We start from the raw sequence: 21,767 nt of genomic DNA, 5'->3' as shown, positions 1-21,767 counted from the left end.
GTCTCCATTGTTTTTATTTCAAATTGAATGTGCTGAAGCTCAGAGCCTGAAGAACAAAAAGATATGTAACTGTCCAAATACTAAATACAGTCTGGACTGGAGTTTATCCTGTTTGGAAATCAGAATATGTTTTGTTTGCATATTTCAGTCATTAACTAAATCCTAGTGAACGTTCAGCGGGCAGAGTAGATGTGCTGTTAATAATTAACTCTGGAGTATCGTCTCACTTGCTGACGGTCGATAGCGATAACACTGTTTGGGAAACCAATCAATCCTCACTATCAGCGCAGTGGTGTTTGGATTTCATTCATTCTGATAACCTAATGTGTCTCATTGACAGTCGACAGATTGGGATTTGATAATCAATAGAGATATCTGCATGTGTCATCGTCTAGAGAGTTACTACAACATCCTGGTGCTGAACGGCGTCCAGAGAGTTGCAGTGAGAGCCTGTCAGACTTTCCCCAACAACGCCGCGCTGCAAGCAGCCGCTCTCTCCTGCCTGGCCGACCTCAGTGAGGACACACACACACACACACACACACACACACACACACACACACACACACACACACACACACACACACTCACTCATAGACGCACACTATATTTAACTCATTTATTTATGTCCACGCAGATGGATTAGTTCTGGAGAACAACAGCTTGACCTCATCAACGACACATAGCAGTGTTATCCACAAAAAAGATTCTCACTCAAAAAAGAGTGACGCCGATTGACTTGATGTAATTACGCTGTATGTTCTCCTCCCGTCAGCTGCAACCATCGTGCAGAACAAAGCGGTGGCCGAGCAAGGTCTGGAGGAAGGAGAGGCGGAGGAGAACAGGGGTAAAGAGGAGGTGGAGGACATGGGCCTGGGCTGGATGGAGGCCTGCTGTGCGGCACTGGAGCTCCACGCTGCTGAGCCAGCGGTTCAGGTCAGTCCAACTCCTTCCACGGCAAATATTTAACCGGGTAGAACTCCACTAATCAACGCCTCTGCCTTGTGTGAACCCGCAGGAAGCTGCGAGCTGGGCCATTCACAATCTGTTACTGCACGGCGCTGCAGTCCACCAATCAGAAGACGAGCAGGATGAGCGGTACGCACTGACACAATGAGACATCACACACATCTTCCTGTCCAGCCAGTGAGAGAATGTAATGCTTATTGTTGTGTATTGTGTGTTTGTTTTGCAGGACTCCGGTTCACAGACAGTTGATGGCGGCCATGCTGCTCCACTCCTCCTCTCCCAGCGTCTTTAAAGCTGCTACCAGTGCTATTGCCACACTCATTACTCACAACGGTGAGTCCTCAGCAGTACAGATTAGCACCGAATTTATCCAACCCCACTTTTCCAATGATGCTAATAGCTTCAGCACTTTATAGATACAGCAGTGTGTTGGTGGCCTCTTCAGTAAAACGTCCTCTTCGGCCGCAGGTAAAATGCGTTCTCTGCTGCTGTCCAGCGGCCTCCACGTCAACCTGGTAGAGATGATGAAGAGACACTCAGCCTCAGCAGAAGTTTCCATCAGCGCCTGCAAACTGCTCAAACTACTCTTCCAGGGAAGGTGAGCACCAACACGCATTCAATACAATGCGTCTGTGTTGTTTTTAGAAAAATAACAGGAATAGATGAGGCAGTGTTTCCATGACAACAGTTGTACCTGTCTAACTCAGGTGGCAGAAACCTCGTATATCATTTTGTACAGAGAAAATCCTGCGTGTGATTTTGTCTCCTGTCACTTCCACTGAAATCGCTTTGGGAAAGAATCTCTCACTGGCCGTTGTGAACAAGAAGATTACAGCAAAACAAACCTATTTCAATATTCTTATGGGCACCTGACTGTTGTTCTAAGACAGACGTGAAAAATGGTGAACCTCCCCCCCCCCCCCCCCCCCCCCCCCGTGTGTCTGCAGGTCAGCCAGTCTGGATGACTTAAACATGGCCATGAGTCAGATCCTCAGCACCATGAAGGTCCACAACTTCCAGCCGGAGGTTCAGCTGGAGGCTCTTCAGGCCAGTCTGGTCTTCCTCTGCCCAGGTACGTTCAGGTCTCTTTTGTCAACATCTAGTGTTTACCTCCAAATCAAATGTTTAGTTTAGTTTTTAGCTTTAGTTTTATTTATTTTTGCACAATTTGAAATACACAGAAAATGACAAAGAAAACAAATAGCACACAGCGCAGGGGGAGGCAGAAAGCCCAGTGGGCTTGTTTAAAGCCTCAACCTAAGCAAAACAACAAGTAAAAATAAAAATACAAAATAAACATAAAAGGAAATAACGTGACTACATAAAAATTATGAGAAACTAACAGATTCAAAAGATAAATATAATAAAAATTAACAGCAATAATATAAATAATATCAAAATAAGAGCAGAAAATGTGGGAATGGAATGTGTGTGCAATATGAGCAAAACAATTAAGACATTAATACGTTATAAACGTTATAAAAGCAGTTAAATGATCTTTTAAGCACTTTCTTTGCCAAATGGACAAAGCCATTCCATAATTTGATACCTCTAAATCTTATTGAAAATTGACGTCTGCAAGTGAGAAATTTGGGAGGAAGAAAATTGACGAGTTGAATAAGAATGGACATGTGAGTAAGTGTGAATTTGAAATGCTCAGGAATATTAGTTCTTTGCTCTTTTCCTTTTTTAGGTTGTTAAAGTTTTAGTTCCTCCTCGGCAGCTATTTCTGCTCGTGCTTTTCAGCCTTTTGCAGCTCATAGTTTGGTTTTTACAGAACATTTACCGCATGGTTCAGTCTCATCGTCTCCAGCGGCAGGCAGCTGTTTTTAGCAAGAAAGCTCTAATAAAGCGACTGCGTGACACCTGGCCAACAACAGACAGGAGACAGACAACGGTAACGACTAGCTGGTGAGGAACATTAGCTGCAAAAGAAACAGACATCTTACTCCAGATTTGGATTTTGGAGACCAGAACAGAGTTAATATTAGACTTAAATTCATCAAGTGGCTGAAATACAACTCTAGATGAATGCTAATTGTGCTCTGCAATAGTATGCAATTAGAGTATTTGCTAGACTTCTGGACTGTTGACCTCAACCTGTTCTGACCCTGTTGACCCCTAAAACGTTGACTGTGGAATCTCCCGCCTCCAAACAGACAGAAAATCAATTTATGCAGCTTTAATAAGGAATTGAATTGCAATCCCAGCAATCGACTCTTAGGGGAACAGCTCCGAATACAATTATTTAACCCTTATCAGGGTCTGATCATTCCGGCTAGTTTTGAAGAAGGTCAGGAATGAGTGCATGTGTCCGTGTACAGTATCCGGCATCACAGTCCATCTGGTGAGCGTATCGCAAGACAAGCCTCCCAAACACAGATGGATACAGATCATGATGTATGGCAGAGCAGCTGAATACATTCAGTTTTAGCTGGTTAAGTGCAGCGGTTTGTTTGTGTTTTAATTTCTATCCAAATGAAGTTATAGGATGTGTCTGTCCCTGCTCCCACATTTCAATAGTAACAGTCCTGATTAGATTAGTGATTGACAAAAGAGGCAGTCATGTGTGTGTGTGTGTGTGGGTGTGTGTGTGTGTGTGTGTGTGTGTGTGTGTGTGTGTGTGTGTGTGTGTGTGTGTGTGTCTGTTTACTTGCCTCTTTGTCTTCACTTGTCTCCCTGCTGTGTGTGAATTCCCAGACAGGAGCTTAAGGGAGCACGGCACCTCGGTCGCAGATCCCGACATGGCCGACGTGTCGCTGAAGGTCCTGAAGAACCAGTGTGTGGTGGAAGGAGCTCACACCCTCTACCTGGAGGTTCTCAACAGGGTACCGCTCTCTCATCCTCATCCATCTATTCTCAGAGTCGAACTTTTCTTTTGATCCTGGTTATTTCTGTTAATCCGGCCTGATATAAAACAAGAAGATGGCAGAGCTTGAAAAACACAGAAAACACAGTGTGATTTGTTTCCCTTCAAAAAGAGAAGCAGCGTACACATACAGCCGGACATATAGTTCTCAGTCAGTACATAAATTCAACAACAGTTCATCCATTCATTGCAGAAATTATACAGTAGCTTGTCCTGCAACCAGAACATCGGAGGGATGTAATTACATTGCTAAAAAGAATTTGCCATACTTACTGGGGTGAATGAATGGTGTGCATGTTTTTTGTTTTGTTTTTTTCTCTCTTCCTCTGTGGTGGCTGTTGGTATCCTCAGCCTGAGGGTGGGACAGTGAACACTGACAAAAACAGTTTCAGCAGGAAAGCAACAAGCCAGTAATTAACCATAATATCTTCAACTTTTAACAACCTTTTTTTTTTTTACCCTCTAAAGAGTTTTTGTTCCAAAATGAGATAAAAATAATTTGACTGATGTGATATGTGACACACAAAAGCAATTCTTTAGTTTAAAGAATTAAGTTTAAAGAATTAGTTTAAACAAATGACTAAAGCTAATAAGGCATTCTGTCTTTCTTGGTATGTCTAAGCTTTAGTAGGTAAGTCAGTGTTTCCATCCCATGAATCTCTTTGATGGTTTCAGCTGCTGTAGCTGTAGGTTTGACAGGATGTGATTTACAGTATGTGCTTGGATGATAAAAGGACGCTCTAACAGACTGAATCCTACATTTTTTTTTTTTTACTAACAATTACAGCTGCACAATTAATCCTAATATTATCAAAATCGCAAATTGGCTAAGTGTGATATCCAAAATTGCAGGAGCTGGTGCCACAGAGACGCTCCGGCCTGCAAATCATATTCTCCAGACATGAAGCAGCACGTTTTGTTTGTTACAAGTTCCAACAAAAAATCACATCGCCGTCATTTTTATACTTTTTTTTCCAGTGAAAATAAAATGCAGAAATGGCCAGCCCAACTGAAATCGTGGCTCGTATCGCACATCGCTCCGTTCAGCTCTACTAACAGCTCCAAAAACAACAACCGAACATTCCTGTCATCCAGTACATAACTATAGAGATGTTGCATAAGATGCAGGCTCAGTGTTAGGACTGTATTCCTCAATGCAATAACAACCAGGATGACATTCGGTGCTGTGTGCGTCTGTGCAGTTCATCAGCAGCCCGATCATACAGAGGTGTGGCCTGAAGGTGCTGTCTGCTCTGGCTGACTGCTCCGGTGCAGTGGACCTGCTCTGCCAACAGGGGGCCATAGACACAGTGCTGCATACACTACAGATGTTCCCACAGGAACGAGGTACAGTACACAAAAGTCAGTAATTAGATTTTGTTATTACATTGAGGGCAATACAGTGATTGTTTGTGTTGTGGTTAACACAACATCCCCTCCCTCCAGATTAAAGCCTATAAAAGCAGGTTTGGAACAACGTCGGCTGTAGTGAATGTCGGGGGATGATTGTTAGGTCCGGGGATTTTCCCTATATCTATTTCTGCAATAGAAGCTGTATTCTTTATTAAATCTGAACATACTGCCTTTGACTGCCAGAGGACAGGTAAAGACGCTGTGCACAAACCTTGAATTAGAAAAAAAAATCCAGACAAACTGTGCTTTCACTTACTCCAGAGATACACTACTGGGGCCTGACCCTGCTCAACTACCTCGTAACCAAGAAGAAGCTGTCCAGGATGATCGTGCCTGTTCTCGCCTCCGTTGTGGTCGTCTCCCTCATCCAGTACAGAGAAGACTCCGAGATGCTCCTGAAGGTGACCTGAGCGCTCGTTTTTGATAGAACTAGAATCAGCAGTTAGAGGACGTGGGAACAATCGCCTCAAAATAACATTCACATCCCTCTATCTTGGACATATTCCTGATGAGGGAAAGTAAAGACGATGCCTGTCTCCTAAAGATTATGTTGGCAGCAGGTAAAGCCTCTTTATCAATACTGTCAAATACCTGCGTCTGCTAGAGCAGATGACTCACTCCGTACAGCTCCAGAAAGAACGGTGTGTTTATTGAAAAATGTTCTTACATATGGTTCCCACTGTATGACTGATAACTAATAGATATATAACTAATAACTATCTACCTTTTCTGTCACTTATAACTAGTAGCTCTCATGTGATGTAAAGTGCTGATGTGACTGATTGGTAGTGGTCTGGATACAGAGCTTCAGTCGGAGCAGTGTGAGCTAGTGGCCGGGGGAAAACCCCAGACGGGAGAGAAATTAACGGCGGGGAGATTTCCTTTGATCGACACAAACACTGCTCCTTATGCAGCAGCTAATGTCCCTCTAATCGTTGGCTAGGTATCATAACAGCATTAAGTTTACATCACAAAGTCGTGTTTATCCATTTAGCAACTTGACATTGACCAGGTGTTTTATGCAGCGCAGATTGTAAAGTTTTGCGATTATGCGCTATATAAATAAAACTGACTTGACCGCCGTTGATATGTTGCCGGTTCGGACTCTCACGATCGGCCTCTGCTCCGTGCGTCCCTCAGTGTTTTCAGGTGGCCCTGAGGATGCTTGATGCGTGTTCAGGAGCAGCTGCTGAACTGCAGAGAGAAGACTTTGACAGGCGGATCTTCCAACACCTCAGGGATGAGACTCCGGACCAGAGCAACAGCCCGGTGAGTCAGGCCTCCATAACTATCGGATGCATTACCATGAAAAGAAAATTATCCACTGCTTTGGTTTATGACCAAACATATGCAAAGACTGATGACATTCCCATCAGCCTCAGCTGTTTGTGTTTAGTCCTAATTAGCTAATGTTTAACATTTAGCTCAAAGCCTCAATAACAGCCTCACAGAGACACTAGCGTGGCCGCATCCTTCAGAGGACTAACAGTTGCACCGTTAGCTGCTGAACTGAGCTGAAACCCAATACTTACATATAAAAGTTTTAATCCTCTGGCTCTCTGTCGGCGTTGGTTGCTGCCGTATTATTTGCGCAATGAATCTTGGGATACGTTGGGCCACCAAAGATCCACCCGTTGTAACCTTTGTATGTCTGTGTGCAGGACACCACTTGTAGACCACAGATTTGGACTCTTCAGCATAATTTAACACAGAGAGTTGTGTAAGACCTCATTAGCCTTCTCTGACCTGACCCCCCCCCCCCCCGTGTGTCTGCTGTCAGCTGCGGAGGTCGGTGTGCCTCGCTCTGTCTAAGATGTGGTGCGACCCGGAGCTACACTACAGCATGCTGGAAAAGGCATGCAAGGACGGAGACACGACGATGGCCGAGTGTCTGATCGAGCTGGGCGCCGACATCAACAGGAAGACGAAGACGGAGTCTCTCATCTACCAGGTCAGAGGTCACAAAATCTTTTGGGGTTGTCCGTGAAAGCAATGTCTTAGTAACGCCGTGAGGGAATTTCTTCAAATGTGGCACAAACATTCACTTGGACTCGAGGATGAACTGATTATATATATTGGTGGTCAAAGGTCAAAGGTCGCTGTGACCCTAATGTGTTTTCGGCTACAACTCACATCACATCGCACACTACTTATTTCACAATTTAACACGATAATCTAATAAAAGGATAAAGTGATTAAGTGAAGTTGACCTTTGACCATTTTGTATCCAAATGGTCAAAGGTCAACTTCATAATGTTCTACGAAAACAATTCTGCCATTTATTCAATGCTAAGACTCAGGAAGTGGAGGTTGTGACCATATTTCCTGCAACTTGGCTGGTTGGTGGAGGGATACAACCACAACGCGGTAATTCATCTTATAGATTGACAATACGTTTTAAGTGTCTTTACAGTTGGTAAGACAAAACAGGAAATCTGGAAAACATGAATTTAAGCCCCAGTCATGTGTGATGGGTATTTTTACATGTCAATATATGTTTTCCACCAAAACTCTCATTTTTATTTAATAAAAGAGGCCAAACTTTTCAAATGACAGACCTCAACTTTTGAACTAGTCGTCAGTAATGAGAATAACCATCAACGAGTCCATCATGTCCTTTGTGTTTGCAGGTGTGTGAAAGGGGCGGGCCTCTGGAGCTGGTGGAGCTCCTGCTCGGCCGAGGCGCACACGAGCAGCATCTGCGCAGGGCTCTGGTCGTGAGCGTGAAGCGCGGCGACGGACCCACGGTCATTCAGCTCCTGGGCCGTCTGGGTCTGGACCTCAACAACAGCGCCCTCTGCTTGGGGGGCTTCAGGCTGGGGCGCCTGGACGCTGCGTGGCTCAGCCCCCTGCTGGCCGAAAGAGGAAGAGCGCACAGTCTACGTTGCAACAGCGGTGAGGAAGAGTTGATGCTTTTCTCTCTGTTATGTTGTTGTACATTTACTATCTTTGGATTTTAGACAAAACAAGTAATTTAAAGGTGAAGTTGATCAGTTAACGATTGATGATGGAATTAATATTTAGTTGCAGCCCAGTCTTAATTTCCATGTACCATGTTCTTGCTCTTTAAGGTAAAGGTATGAGTTTGGCCAGGTACATTCAGTCTCTACAGAAGTCCAAGAGCGCCAGCGGTCCTCCCAGGTCGATGGCCGACCCCTGTCTGACCTCTGGCTACATTTCCGACGAGAGCGACGACTCCAGCTTCAGCTTCGTCTCCATGGACGACAGCTTGTTTTTCAACGACGACATGGAGAGCGACGGTAAAGTTTCAGAGTCATCACGTATCAGTGTGTTCACAGCTCTCATCTGGTTCAGTTCTTCACAGCGCAATCAGGGGATGAACTCAGCCGAAGAGCGACGGTTTGAGTCTATAGATTAATGCGATCCACTGTGGAATTCTGACATGAAGCAGAACTGACACTTTATTAGATTCACACACTAGAATCACAGCAGTTTTTATTCAGACAACAATGTAATTCTATTACAGGCTGAACCTGCTGAACTTGGAGACTGTAGTTCTTTTGTAATGTCCCCACACTGTCCCGTTGTCTTTTCAGAACCTCTGATGAAGATCATATACTCTCACATTATGTATTTTTCAAACAGTCACATTGATTGGTTACACATGTTTTGACTTGGATTAGTCTCAGTTTATTCTTACTGAGTGGAGTGATGTTACATTAGTGACCTAATTTGTTCGTTTCACATGTGACCTTTTTTTAATGATCAATAACAAAAGAAGATTCTAAGTTGATCATAAAGAAGATCTTCCTGCCTGGTGTCTGACATGACACATATGTGACCGTGTGCTGTTTTCACAATCAAAAACCAAACATTTTTGGTTTAAATAAGAACAAATTTATTTTATTTATTTTTAGATTTTGTGCCGAGTCGACGGTGACTTTCCAAATTGGGAGAAAATCTTGAGAACCAACGATAGTCGTTTCCAAAAGATAGCCAATACCGTTTAAATATTAGATGATACAGCTGCACGATATGCAAAACAATCATATATCGATTATTTTAACAGATATCGTGATTGTGATGTGAGTCACATTATAGTGGAAATGGTCATTTTTTGCATTTCACTTTCACTGAAAAAAATAGAAATGTATAAATGCCTCATTTATATAATGTCGTGGCACCTTTTCCTGATGAATTGTTCAGCCCTATTAGATAGATGGGAAATAGTAACCGCTTGTCCTCCTGTTGCAGGGAGTGATTCACTGCCAGGGGTTCTTTCTCCAAAACCGCATAATAATTCGACAGAGGAGCTGAGGGGGGGATCCTTTAAGATAAAGCAGGGACGTCGCAGACATGCCAGTGCCGAGGTAAAAACTCATCTTCATTATTATTTAGTATTCTAAGCTTATGTAATACTATTTTTTGTGTGTTTTAAAATAAAATGACACATATTGTAGTTCTTAACTTGAATATAGAACGATGAATCCCGCTCACATGTGAGCCTGTTCCCTCACTGTTGGTTTCCAGAGCGGTCAGACCGAGAGTGAACACAGCGAGTCTGTACACAGGAGATATGGGAGGACTGGCTCCACCCACAAAGGTAACTGGGTTAGATTTAATTCAGTTTGACTGTATTCTCGTTTTTCTTTCAAACACAGCTGCGTGAAACAAAAACGATTCTGTTCTTAAGGAGTGCGCAATTTGTTGAGTAATGAAAAATGTTCTGACACCGTTAATCTGCATCTGGACCTTGATCTGCTTCAGATACACGGAGTGATAAACAAGGATACAAGTGCCAGAGAAACTCCCGCACTCTGGGCCTTTTTATAGACTGAGTCAACTGTTTATGATTTGATATTTATAAAGATGACCTAATCTATTTCCAGGAAGACAAGGGTATAAAAATACTGGATGAAGTGTGATGAAGAGGCACTTAAAATTATGCAATATTGCCTGTGTACTGTACCTGTGTATCCGTCTGTAATGTCATGTTTCTGCCCACTCACAAGATAAAGAAGTCTTTGAAAGATGATTTACACAGAAAACAAACCAATTTTTCCACGGGCCATGGTTTAATTTCACAGCTATTTTATTTTATTAAATTCTGTCAACAGTTTGACAACAACATATCTACCAGCTGACTAATAGATAAAAGTAGGAGATATTTCTTTTTAAGTTTGATGAGCAAAAAGTTCCTTTTTTTTTTTTGTTTTTAAAAGCTTTACGGGAGCAGCAGTGTTCTGTTATCGTCCGTCTTTCAACATCTTGTAGAGTCAAAGCTCTTGACTTATGACCGTCTAATGATTTGCCTCCTCTGGTGTCACCTCCTCAGTGTTCGGCTCTAGTGAAAGCTCCGCCCTTCTGCCCAAAGAGCGGGAGAGGATCCGCCTGCTGGACCTGTCGGGGAACGAGTTGGACTCTCTGTCCTGTCTGATGGACGACGGCTTGGTGCAGCAGCAGCTGGGGTATCTCCTCCGCCTCGACCTGTGCAACAACAGTCTGCTGGAGCTTCCTTCAGCTCTTTGCCAGGTGATGGAGCCGATCGGTGCTGAATCACCGAGATATCAAATGATAAAAGGAAATGCACGTGTGCGCTGAAGCTCTTTGTTTTGTTCTGGTTTCGCCACAGAGTCTGTCCAGTCTGACTCGACTGGACCTGCAGGGCAACCAGCTCCGGTCGCTGCCGGTGGAGCTGCTGTCTCTGCCCTCGCTCAGCACGCTGAACGTCTCTCGTAACTGCGTGGGTCCCCTGCTGACCTTCGACCCTGCCGTCACCTGCCCCTCGCTGCGGCAGCTCAACTTGTCTTTCAACGAAATCACTGCGTTTCCTCAGGAGCTGGGCCGCGCCATGGATCAGCTGGAGGAGCTGTTTATGGAAGGGTAGGCTGCTGGGAAAACTGAGGTGTTGTTCAGCAACACAGCTGCTGGTTTGATTATTCAGATGATTCTTTGAGCATCACTATACATGATACTTCCTGTCTTTATATGTAAGACAGGATGTCAATGCAATCACATTAATCTCGCTGTCATTGTTTTGATGTGTTTGTTGCTATAAAAAAAAAAAAACCCAACAAACCCGCATAATGAGATTCTCTCTGGACATTTGCATTAAAGAAAAAGGAAATGTGGAAAATTATGAAATTCGATTTCGACAGTCGATTGCACAACAGAAAGTCGGGCATGACTGAAGTAATTTCTGGGAATATCCTGAATTGGGTCAAAACATAAATAGCCTATACCATGACTTTTATGGTGTATAATGGGTTTGAAACTGAGGCTAATGACCTGAATAATGTTATCAGTATAAAACTGTAATTACATTACTGGCTGCTGTAAGTCCTAATCATTAGACATTATTTCATTTTCTCCCTGGGTCTGATGCCTTAGAAAGCTCTAATACAAAATACTGCTGTGTTGTGCATGTGACCAGAGCGATTACTAGAATGCACAGAGAGAACACACACCTCCACCGATGCTGCACAATTGTTATTTTAATATAGAAAATGTTTGATTTGACTGATTAATCATGGGATACATGAGCAGATCTTTCGCTTTCAAGTGAACGAAGTAGTGAAGGAATGTTCTAGATAGACACCCGACCGTACCTCTCCTTCCTGCCAGACGACCCCGCGATCTCTGCGCCGATCTCGGCTCGTCTATCTGACGTATCCACACGGATGAAGGAACGCCACCTTCAGCTGAACCTCTGTAAGACCGGACTCTTAGACATCCCGGCCAATCAGTCTCTCCATCATGATGGTATCTCCTGAAGGTTTAGTGTCGTTCCTCACTTTTAAGTCCTGGTGCTTGGTCTACCTTTCCAGCAAATTTAATTACATTCACTTCCTGTGAGGTCGTCTGAGAGAATGGTGTGGAATCAGGTTTTTCAGCAAAGACACAACCGTGTTATTTCATGACAGAATCACACATCCACGCGTCTAAAGGCAGAACGGTCTTTTTTTTTTTTTCCCTTTTCAGTAACAGTATAACTGAGCTGTGCACACCTCTGTGTCTGCCGGAGATCAAGCTGCTCGACGTGAGCAAGAACGGCGTGGAGAACATTTCTCCAGACTTTCTGACCAGCTGCCCCAAACTGGAAACCTTCAGCGCCTCCATGAACAAAATCTGTGAGTTTGCCTGTTATATGCTCTGGTATTATTTAATTCTTTTTTTTCCAAGTTTAATTTGACAATTTTTTAAATCCCTGTTGAAGAAAAGATCCATATGACCTTGCGTTTCCTGTCCTCTCCAGGTTCCCTGTCTCATCTGCCGTCCAAGATCACGACACTGAAACTAGCAAACAACAGCTTCACCTATGTCTCTGAGGCCATACTTGATCTTACAAAGTAAGTCAGATTCTCAGCTACTTCTTGTTCCCATCTATTTGTTTAGTACATATCATTTCCTACAGTACGTGTGAAATGCTTTTGTCTCTCTAGCTTGAGGTCGGTGGACATGAGAACCAACAACATCGCTGTTCTTCCTGGCCCGGGATTCTGGGCGTCCAGCAACCTCAGAGAGCTGATGTTCAGTAAGAACTGCATCGCGTCTCTGGACCTGAGCGGACCAGTCTACAAGTGGACCAGACTAGAGAAACTCCACCTGAGTGGCAACAAGCTCAGTGAGGTAAAGGACAATTAGAGCACTTGATAAGAAATAAGACGATTGTAAATAAGTAGCTTTGATGGTTGTGTCGTTTTTGCTTCCAGATTCCTCCGCAGATCGGCCTGTTGGAAGGCCTGACCTCCCTGGACATGAGCCACAACACTAACCTGCGCTCCTTCCCTGATGAGATGGGGAAACTAGGCCGACTGTGGGATCTGCCGCTGGATGGTCTGAAGCTCCAGCTGGACCTCAAGCTCATTGGCAGCAAGACCAAAGACATAGTCAGGTCAGGCGCTTGAACCTGAGGTGTTTTTTTCTAGATCCCCACTCATTGATCAGCTTCATTTGTAGAAGAAGAAATAAAATGAAGTCTCATAATAGCGACGCATTTGCCTTTCCTCCTCCCTCGGTCCCAGGTTCCTGCAGCAGCGGCTGAAGAAGGCAGTGCCATACTACCGCATGAAGCTCATCGTGGTGGGGAATGCCGGCAGCGGGAAGACCACCCTGATTCAGCAGCTGATGAAGCTGAAGCGCTCCCAGTTGAACTCGAAGACGGCCGCCGTCGGTATCGACGTCAGGGACTGGACCATCAGGGAGCGGGACAAGAAGAAAATGGTGCTGAACGTCTGGGACTTCTCAGGTTGGCCAGCGTGTGAAATCTGAATAGATTAATTTACGGAGCTGTTAAATATACACGCATCTTAGTGAGCTTTACAAACATATAGTCAGACATGGTAGAGAGGCTGAGTCTTGACAGGTATTTTATTCAGCTGCTGTGATTTAGTTTCGCCCCCCCTGCTTCCCTCCCCAGGTGGAGAGGAGTTCAGCGGCTCTCACCCTCACTTCCTGACTTCCAGAGCTCTCTACCTGGTGGTTTACAACCTCAGCAAAGGAGCCAGTCAGGTGGACGCCCTCAAACCCTGGCTCTTCAACATCAAAGTAAGTTTTAAACCAAAGATTCATCCAGTCATGATGATAAACAGGTTCCTGTGATGAAACTGACTTGAGCTGAGACTCGTGTAGGTCGAGATTAAAAGAGGTTTAAATTAAAGATTAAATATTGATCCTGTGGAGCAAAGTAAAACTTGAGTTCACCTACAGCATGTTTTAAATTCTAATGGTAGAAGCTCAATTTTAATATTTTTTATTGTGTTTTAAAATGCAAATAACCAATGGCTGTAATGGAATAAGAGCATTTTAACACTGGACAAAGTCTAAAAGAGTATAGAAGACTTGTTTTCAGTCTTGGTGTGTGTTTTATATGATTGAATACTTAAAAGACCAGTATGTAGGATTTAGTGGCATCTAGTGGTGAGGTTGCAGATTGCAACCAACTCGATACCCTTCCCCTCCCCCCTCCCACTCCAGACGTGTAAGAGGACCTGGTGGCTTTCAGGTAACGTCAAAATACAAAAGGCCCTCAATAGAGCCAGTGTTTGTGTTTGTCCGTTCTGGGCTACTGTAGGAACATGGCGGTGCAACATGGCGGTGCAACATGGAATAGGATCCTCTCTGTATGTTGATATGAAGGGCTCATTCTAAGCTAATGAGAACACAAATGATTCTTAGCATCAGGTGATTATACACTCGTGAAAACATAAGTATGAATATTATATTCTGTTTTTGCTAATAGATCCACCTAAATCCTACACACTGGACCTGCTCTGTGTATCTACTGTACAGCAGTAAAGCCTTGTTAACTGTTATATAGATCTACTGTACTTCATATTGAGCACTGAGGAAGAGTCTAATAGTCTCATATTTAATTTTAGTAATTAAGTAAAACTGAGTTGATGTTAATCTTGTACATTGATTAATTTAATTTATTGTAATAAATAATAATAAAATAACGTGTATATTAATATTAATAATAATATATATATATTCTTTTTGTTAATTTAATTGATCTGAGTCAACATGATAATAATAATTAGTGTTCTGTGTCATTTGAAGGAAAATTCTCAACAATCTTGAAACAGTTTCACATCATGGCCAACATTTAAAAAAAATTGAAAGAATAACTTTTTATAGGTAAAAATATTTTGAAAATCCCTCGTTAAAATAAATTAATATAATGAATTCATTTTTGTTCAAAAATTCATATGCGTGCGTGTTCTTCCTTCTTTCCTTCAGGCGGTGGCTCCGCTCTCCCCGGTCATCCTGGTGGGGACGCACACAGATGTGAGCGACGAGCTGCAGCTTCAGGCCTGCCTGACCAAGATCAAAGAGGAGCTGCTGAACCACCAGGGTTTCCCCGCCATCACCGACTATCACATGGTCTCCGTCTGCGAGGACTCGGACGCCATGGCCAGACTCCGCAAGGCCATCGCCAGAGAGGTCGCCAGCTTCAGGGTAAAAGGCCACCACCAGCAGGTTAAACGTTTCCTCTCCTTCTCCTTACTTCACCTCCTGACTCGCCGCCTCTCCTCCTCACAGATCCAGGGCCAGCCTGTGATGGGCCAGCTGGTCCCGGACAGCTACGTGGAGCTGGAGCGCCGGGTTGTCGCGGAGAGGGCCAGGGTTCCCTCGGAGTTCCCCGTCATCAGGCACCGGGAGCTGCTGCAGCTCATCCAGGAGAGTCAGCTCCAGCTGGAGGAAGCCGAGCTGCCGCACGCCGTCCACTTCCTCAGTGAAGCCGGTGAGTCTGGGTCGCACGGAAAACCTGCTTCATTCTACGTCACACAGGCCTTGAACTTCTCAAAAGAAATGGATGAACTTTAATGAAGTGTCTTATTCAAGTTCTCCTCCAGTACTTTGCAACATCTTTTCCTCTGAGTACATTTCTCTGTCACAAGAAGGAATACTGTGATTATACATACAGATATTTAACCATTCTGTAACAGACTGACAGGTTTCAGGTGTATTTTATACTTTAAATATAATGATTGCCTCTTTGAATCAACATTAAATTCACTCAGTGGGAATTATGTCTGTTCAAACCTTGTGTTTTTGTCTCTGCAGGGGTTCTGCTGCACTTTGACGACCCTGCACTTCAGCTCCAAGAGCTCTACTTTATCGACCCACAGTGGCTGTGCAACATCATCTCCCAGGTAGCCTCATCTGAGCACACACACACACACACAAACACACTCACACTCACATAGAGACAAAAACACACACTTTGTGCCTTTGCTTAGTTTAACTGAGCTTCAGATCTTCCCTTGGGCCTGAGGCTGATGCTGAAAATAAGACAGCATCTTACAGTTTTATCTGTTCATCATGTTTATTTTGCTCCACTACTTTTTGCTTTGTGAAATATCACATTTTTCTAGTCTAGTTTTTATTATATTTACACCATTCATCAAAACATTTGTGCAATTCAAGTGCATATCCAACTGAGCACGCTCAGGAGAAGATGTGTGTTATATACAAGCAGACAGCAGAGGTAGATCCCCAACTGAAAGCAGTGCAGAAATAATTAACTCTAATGTTACTCTATTGAACAGCTAATCCTGAGGACCTCCAAAATGGCCACTTCAGGGCCCATTTTTAACATAAAAGCTCAGTATTAACACTCGAATGCAGGTACATGAAGTGCACAGATGTACAATGTGTTTGTGTCTCTGTGCAGAAACTGAAATTAAAGAGCTGTGGCCTGTGGGAGCATCCCAAAGGAGTTGTTCAGCGCTCGGTTGTGGAAAAGTTCCTTTTTGAGACCAAATGTTTCCCGAAGAGCCACCTGACGCAGTTCTTCAAACTGCTGGAGAAGTTCCAGATCGCGCTGCCGTTCGGAGAGGAGCAGCTGCTCGTTCCCAGCAAGTAGGTTCAGATTCCCAGCCCCGGAGGAGCTCTGTTGTGGTTTTAAGTAGAAAACCAGTGAATAAGGAAGTTCAAATGTCTCTAACCGCTCATTCCTTTCTTTCCAAGTCTGTCCAAACACAGGCCGGTGATCGAGCTGCCTCACAGTGAGAACTCGGAGGTCATAGTGCGTCTTTATGAGATGCCGTACTTCCCCATGGATTACTGGTCTCGGCAGATCAGCCGCCTCCTGGAGGTTTCGTCTTACTTGCTCTGTGGAAGAGGTAATGTGCAGGAGACACACTCACTGTTTCATCAGCGCTGTTCTGCTCACAGGCTCAAATAAAGTCTTTCTCTCACACTGTTTGCTGTCCAGAGAAAGTTGTGCGACCCAACCGGATCTACTGGAGGAGAGGCGTTTACCTGAGCTGGTCCCCTGAAGCGTACTGTCTGGTGGAGGCGGCGTCGGTGGAGGAGAACCCCTCCAGCTTCGTCAGGATAACTGTCCCGTCTTCCCGCAGAGGTGCCGCAGCTTTTCAAAAAGCTCAAGCCTTGCTGTACAACAATTAAATAAAAACCACACGAACGCGAAAGAAACTGTTTCCACTACCTCTCTTCTCAGGCCGGGTGTTGATGGGTCAGGTTGTGGATCACGTGGACTCCCTGCTGGAGGAGTGGTTTCCTGGCCTGCTGAACACCGACATGCACGGCAGCGGCGAGGCTCTACTGAAGAAGTGGGCTCTGTACAGCTTTGAGGACGGCCAGGAGTGGAGCAAGATCCTGCTGGAGGACCTCTTCACCTATTTCGACAACGGTAAATAAAATCACACGATAAGATCCGACACCTGTGTTGCTGGTATGAATTCGAAAGGTGTTCCTTTTTAAAAATCCATGAAATTAGGTGAAAATTTGTCTGGTTTTAATCATTCCACATGGATGGCTTTTCATTATCTGAAATCTTTTGTGTTAATGATTTTTATTATTGATCATAGATTTTCTGCTGGTGAACCCAGAGGACCCTCGGTGCACGCTGCCCATCTCTCAGATCGCTCCTGACTTGGTGCTGAGTGATCAGCCTGCAGGAACGATACTGGACAGTGAGGAGCTGGATGTCGACATGTCTAAGGAAAACAGACTGGGTCATTATTTATTTTACTTTTAATTACTTTTCATTTTTATTATTTATTTTTTGTTGTTGGTCATATTCATAAATATATTCTATATCTGGTTGCAGGGGACGGCGGCTTTGGAACCGTTTATCGAGGCGTCTACAAAAACGAAGAAGTAGCCGTGAAGATATTCAATAAACACGCATCTGAGCTTTACATCTACAGACTCCTCAGACAGGTACTGAAACTAAAAGTTCCCTTCAGTCGCTGGGTCCCGGACAGCACTTTGACGACACAGTGCCTTTTTTTCTTTTTCTCTCTCCAGGAGTTGGCGGTGTTGGGTCGCCTCCGTCACCCCAGCCTCGTCAGCCTGCTGGCGGCCGGCTCAACTCCTCAGGTCCTGGTGATGGAGCTGGCTCTGCGCGGCTCGTTGGACTCCCTGTTTGAACATGAGAACGGCAGCCTCAACCGGAAGCTCCAGCACAGGATCGCCCTGCAGGTGGCAGACGGACTCAGGTAGAAAAGCTGTCTCATTTGGCCTCTTCAGTTTTACTTTATTTATAAATTATAAGATGATAAAATGATAAGTATTCTGAAAAATATGGATACTATGGTCGTGATCGTTGTTCGATCCGTGTGATCAGGTACCTTCACTCGTCCATGATCATCTATCGGGATCTGAAGCCCCACAACGTGCTTCTGTTCAACCTGAAGACCAACTCCGAGATCATCGCCAAGATCACAGACTACGGCATCGCTCAGTACTGCTGCAGCATGGGAGTGAGAAGCTCAGAGGGCACTCCAGGTCAGACGTCTCCTCAGGCCTCATAGATCCTTGTTACATAAGCTCAACCTCCTTATTACACATCTGACCTGGAGCTGTTCATGTTTACAATGTGATGAATCAGTAAAGTTTTGGTCACAGGTACAGAACGTTCCAGTCTAGTATATGTAAAGCTGTTTTTAACTGATTTCTGTGTATCACGCAGGTTTCCGAGCACCGGAGGTCGCCCGGGGTAACGTGATCTACAACCAGCAGGCTGATGTGTTCTCATTCGGCCTCCTGCTCTACGACCTCCTGACCTGCGGCGAGCGCATCTCTGACGGCATGAAGTTCCCCAGTGAGTTTGATGAAGTCGCAGTGCAGGGGAAGCTGCCAGGTAACTTTACTGAGCCGTCACACCTCTGTTGTACAGTGTTTAATGTAGCAGCTGGGATTGTTTTTTACAAGACCAAACTTTTAAATTGCTCAAACAGGTTTCTGGTTTCATGTGAAATATGGTGAAGCACATTTCCAGATAACTGATGCTGGATTGATCCACTCTGACGCTGCATGGCCTCTAGATGGCGTCATTACTAATCATAATTAGAGAATAAGCATATGAATTAAATAAAATGGTTAGCAGCTCATAATTGAAAGTTTAGGCTTGTTTACGTCTGTTTTTACCTTCATTATTCATGTAAACAAAGCATTTAGCATTTTGACTGTTTATTGCTGTTGTCTGTATTAATGTGACTGTTGTGATGACAGGTTCTCATCTTGTGTTTTAAATAGTAGTTTTTGGGCCTTCATGCCTTAACTGTGATGTTATGGCGGCCATTTTTATATTAACCAGCTTGATAGATATGTAAACCTCAATTGCAAAATCCAAAAATCCCAAAAATCCCAAAAACTTGATACTAAATTTGTGAGAATGAGTTTAATCATTTTGGTTATATATATATATATATGTATATATATATATTATGATGACTATTATGATTTTCTGGTATTATCTAAAACATTATTTCAACTATATTCATGCTCGGGTGTGCTACAGATAAGAGCTTTTGTTTTACTGCCATTTTGCACAGACGTGTGTTCACCTCACTGTCATTCACACAGATCCAGTAAAACACTACGGCTGCTCGCCTTGGCCCGGCTTCCAGACGCTGATGAAGGACTGTCTGAGGGAAAGTCCACAGGACCGACCGACGTCTGCTCAGGTTAGAAGCTGAAGACTGTGTGACTGTGTTCAGAGGAGTGCTGGTTCTTTCTGTCTCATTGAGAAGGAGGGAAAGGTTTGAGGAAGCTGGAACAGTGTAGAGACGAGCTGCAGTGAGTAGACAGGCAGGAAGGCAACAGGTTAGAGTGTGTTTCATGATGTCAGAGCCAATCGAGCTCGTTTCACACACAATTAAAATTGTCATGCGTGCAGGTGTTTGATCGGCTGAATTCAGGGGAGATGCTGTGTCTGATGAAGGAGCTGGTGGTTTCCCGGGCGTTCAACGCCGAGTGCCTCACAGTGAGCTCTGCCAGCAGTGACAGTCCGTTCAGCAGCCACAGAGCCTGGCTGGGAGGGGGCAGCAGCACCAGCAGCCACAGGGTGGGCTCCATCACAGCTGTGGACCTGGACACCAACGCAGTCATGACACAGGTATGAGCAGCAGCGTTAAAATCTGTATTTCACCTCTTTCATCTTGCTCGTGACAAACGTGCACTTCTCTCCCTCCTACAGGACATCGACACCAGTCCCGTCCTGTGTCTGGTGACGGTTCAAATCCCCAACGAGGCCTGTGATTGGCTGGTGGCTGGCACCCAGTCTGGCTCCTTAGTGGTGATCAGCACCCAGGACATGTCGACTTGGCACCACCTGCAGAGCGTCACGGATGCTGTCACCTCACTGTACTTCCACGTGCACCCTCGTCGAACGTAAGTGTCTGTAAAAAAACAAAACTAAAGAGGATGCTGCGCTCGTGGAGAGTTGAACCTCCTGCTGCTTCAGCTGAAGCGTGTGTGAAGGTGCTGAGGGAAGTTTGTGGCCTGTTACATTTTCATCGTTTCTGTATATTTCGGCCTGATGGAGGTCGTTGGGGAATTCATCCGACTGTAACAGTCGAAACAAAACATTTGTCTCAACCTTGTGACCAGCAACATATAAAGAGGACGCCATATCTGTTTGATATGGGATATTTGCATTTAGCACATATAAAAACATAAAACAGGAGAATAAATAAACATAAAGGACAGTAAGTTAATAAAAACACAACAGAAACGGTGCGTTAGTAGACAATAAGTGAGCAGCAGCGTTAAAATCTCTGTTTTAGTGATGATCCAGACACCAGAAACACCTAAACACTAACACATTTACATTAGAGACTATTTAAAACACAGCACCTGCTCTCTAATATGTTTGAAATATGACAGATCTGATAAATCCCTCTAATAATCTGCAGCATTTTCATACGTACACGTCAGTTTTACTGAAGTGATTTCTGTAAAACCCTGTAAATGATTCTTCATTATGTGAGGAAATGCTTAGAAATCCAGGAAGTAAAATTAAAAAGTGACTAATGTAACTGCAGATTTAATTTGTGCTTAAATCTAGATCTGGAAAGACGTGCATGAAACTGTGTCACAGGAATGTTGAATAAACAATCACCATTAATGTTCTAATCTTCACCTTTTTTTATTTTTATTTCAGCCAAAGAAAGAATTATTTGCTGGTTGGAACAGCCAATGGACTTCTCACCGTTTATGAGGACTCTGTTCTCAAGGTAAACTTTAGATATTACATAAAAGATCCCGTGTGTTTGTTCTCAAAGGATGATTTCCTTTTGTCTAGTCGCTGATATTCTGACATGTGCGTCCTCCCGTGCTGTGAATGTGATTAATCCACAAGTCCAGACTGGAATCTTTACTTTCCTCTCGTTCTCCGTCCTTCCAGCAGGAAAAAGGTCAGCCGGTTAAAACTGTCACAGTGGGAAACGTCAGCACGCCCGTCATGTGTCTGGGCCAGTCGCTGCACTCGCTGGACGGCAGGTCCGTGTGGGCCGGCTGCGGGACCAGGATCCTCTCCTTCACTGCCGAGTACGACGTCTGCAGGACCATCGACACCAGACCGAACCTCATCTTCCAGTGAGTCTGAAGATTTACTAAAGCAGAGTGGATCCAGGCGGAAACATGTGGCCTGATGTTAGAAATGATCACGTGCACAAATTTGATCTTCTGAATTAAAGAACTTGTCTGTCATGAATATGACAACAAATATTTCTGCCAATCCTAACAAGACTTTGCCAAAAGACTGATAATACATTGATTGAACTGAAAGATTAATAAA

The 21,767-nt window shown here is 44.1% G+C and overlaps 1 protein-coding gene across 3 annotated transcripts in view; it reads left to right on the top strand.

The window, feature by feature from the left end:
• lrrk2 (leucine-rich repeat kinase 2) overlaps nucleotides 1-21,767 on the top strand; it is a 35,450-nt gene that overhangs the window by 10,105 nt on the left and 3,578 nt on the right. For all 3 annotated transcript variants that reach the window (XM_056386506.1, XM_056386505.1, XM_056386507.1), the window contains 40 exons: nucleotides 396-515; nucleotides 776-936; nucleotides 1,019-1,098; nucleotides 1,196-1,302; nucleotides 1,438-1,567; nucleotides 1,917-2,041; nucleotides 3,670-3,797; nucleotides 5,041-5,185; nucleotides 5,513-5,652; nucleotides 6,392-6,520; nucleotides 7,032-7,202; nucleotides 7,882-8,146; nucleotides 8,323-8,511; nucleotides 9,467-9,582; nucleotides 9,743-9,815; nucleotides 10,548-10,744; nucleotides 10,845-11,095; nucleotides 12,194-12,342; nucleotides 12,468-12,561; nucleotides 12,655-12,841; nucleotides 12,925-13,106; nucleotides 13,237-13,460; nucleotides 13,632-13,759; nucleotides 14,954-15,172; nucleotides 15,257-15,458; nucleotides 15,782-15,870; nucleotides 16,392-16,579; nucleotides 16,688-16,842; nucleotides 16,935-17,081; nucleotides 17,181-17,372; nucleotides 17,551-17,697; nucleotides 17,793-17,905; nucleotides 17,993-18,183; nucleotides 18,312-18,472; nucleotides 18,657-18,827; nucleotides 19,553-19,653; nucleotides 19,866-20,084; nucleotides 20,166-20,359; nucleotides 21,132-21,204; nucleotides 21,375-21,565. In XM_056386506.1, coding sequence (XP_056242481.1) covers nucleotides 396-515; nucleotides 776-936; nucleotides 1,019-1,098; nucleotides 1,196-1,302; nucleotides 1,438-1,567; nucleotides 1,917-2,041; nucleotides 3,670-3,797; nucleotides 5,041-5,185; nucleotides 5,513-5,652; nucleotides 6,392-6,520; nucleotides 7,032-7,202; nucleotides 7,882-8,146; nucleotides 8,323-8,511; nucleotides 9,467-9,582; nucleotides 9,743-9,815; nucleotides 10,548-10,744; nucleotides 10,845-11,095; nucleotides 12,194-12,342; nucleotides 12,468-12,561; nucleotides 12,655-12,841; nucleotides 12,925-13,106; nucleotides 13,237-13,460; nucleotides 13,632-13,759; nucleotides 14,954-15,172; nucleotides 15,257-15,458; nucleotides 15,782-15,870; nucleotides 16,392-16,579; nucleotides 16,688-16,842; nucleotides 16,935-17,081; nucleotides 17,181-17,372; nucleotides 17,551-17,697; nucleotides 17,793-17,905; nucleotides 17,993-18,183; nucleotides 18,312-18,472; nucleotides 18,657-18,827; nucleotides 19,553-19,653; nucleotides 19,866-20,084; nucleotides 20,166-20,359; nucleotides 21,132-21,204; nucleotides 21,375-21,565 — 6,244 coding nt within the window. The remainder of the gene's footprint in view (nucleotides 1-395; nucleotides 516-775; nucleotides 937-1,018; nucleotides 1,099-1,195; nucleotides 1,303-1,437; nucleotides 1,568-1,916; nucleotides 2,042-3,669; nucleotides 3,798-5,040; nucleotides 5,186-5,512; nucleotides 5,653-6,391; nucleotides 6,521-7,031; nucleotides 7,203-7,881; nucleotides 8,147-8,322; nucleotides 8,512-9,466; nucleotides 9,583-9,742; nucleotides 9,816-10,547; nucleotides 10,745-10,844; nucleotides 11,096-12,193; nucleotides 12,343-12,467; nucleotides 12,562-12,654; nucleotides 12,842-12,924; nucleotides 13,107-13,236; nucleotides 13,461-13,631; nucleotides 13,760-14,953; nucleotides 15,173-15,256; nucleotides 15,459-15,781; nucleotides 15,871-16,391; nucleotides 16,580-16,687; nucleotides 16,843-16,934; nucleotides 17,082-17,180; nucleotides 17,373-17,550; nucleotides 17,698-17,792; nucleotides 17,906-17,992; nucleotides 18,184-18,311; nucleotides 18,473-18,656; nucleotides 18,828-19,552; nucleotides 19,654-19,865; nucleotides 20,085-20,165; nucleotides 20,360-21,131; nucleotides 21,205-21,374; nucleotides 21,566-21,767) is intronic.

The sequence above is a fragment of the Seriola aureovittata genome, chromosome 10 (genome assembly GCF_021018895.1).
Source record: "Seriola aureovittata isolate HTS-2021-v1 ecotype China chromosome 10, ASM2101889v1, whole genome shotgun sequence".
Classification (NCBI taxonomy): domain Eukaryota; kingdom Metazoa; phylum Chordata; class Actinopteri; order Carangiformes; family Carangidae; genus Seriola; species Seriola aureovittata.
This window is presented reverse-complemented; position numbering and strand designations above follow the sequence as displayed.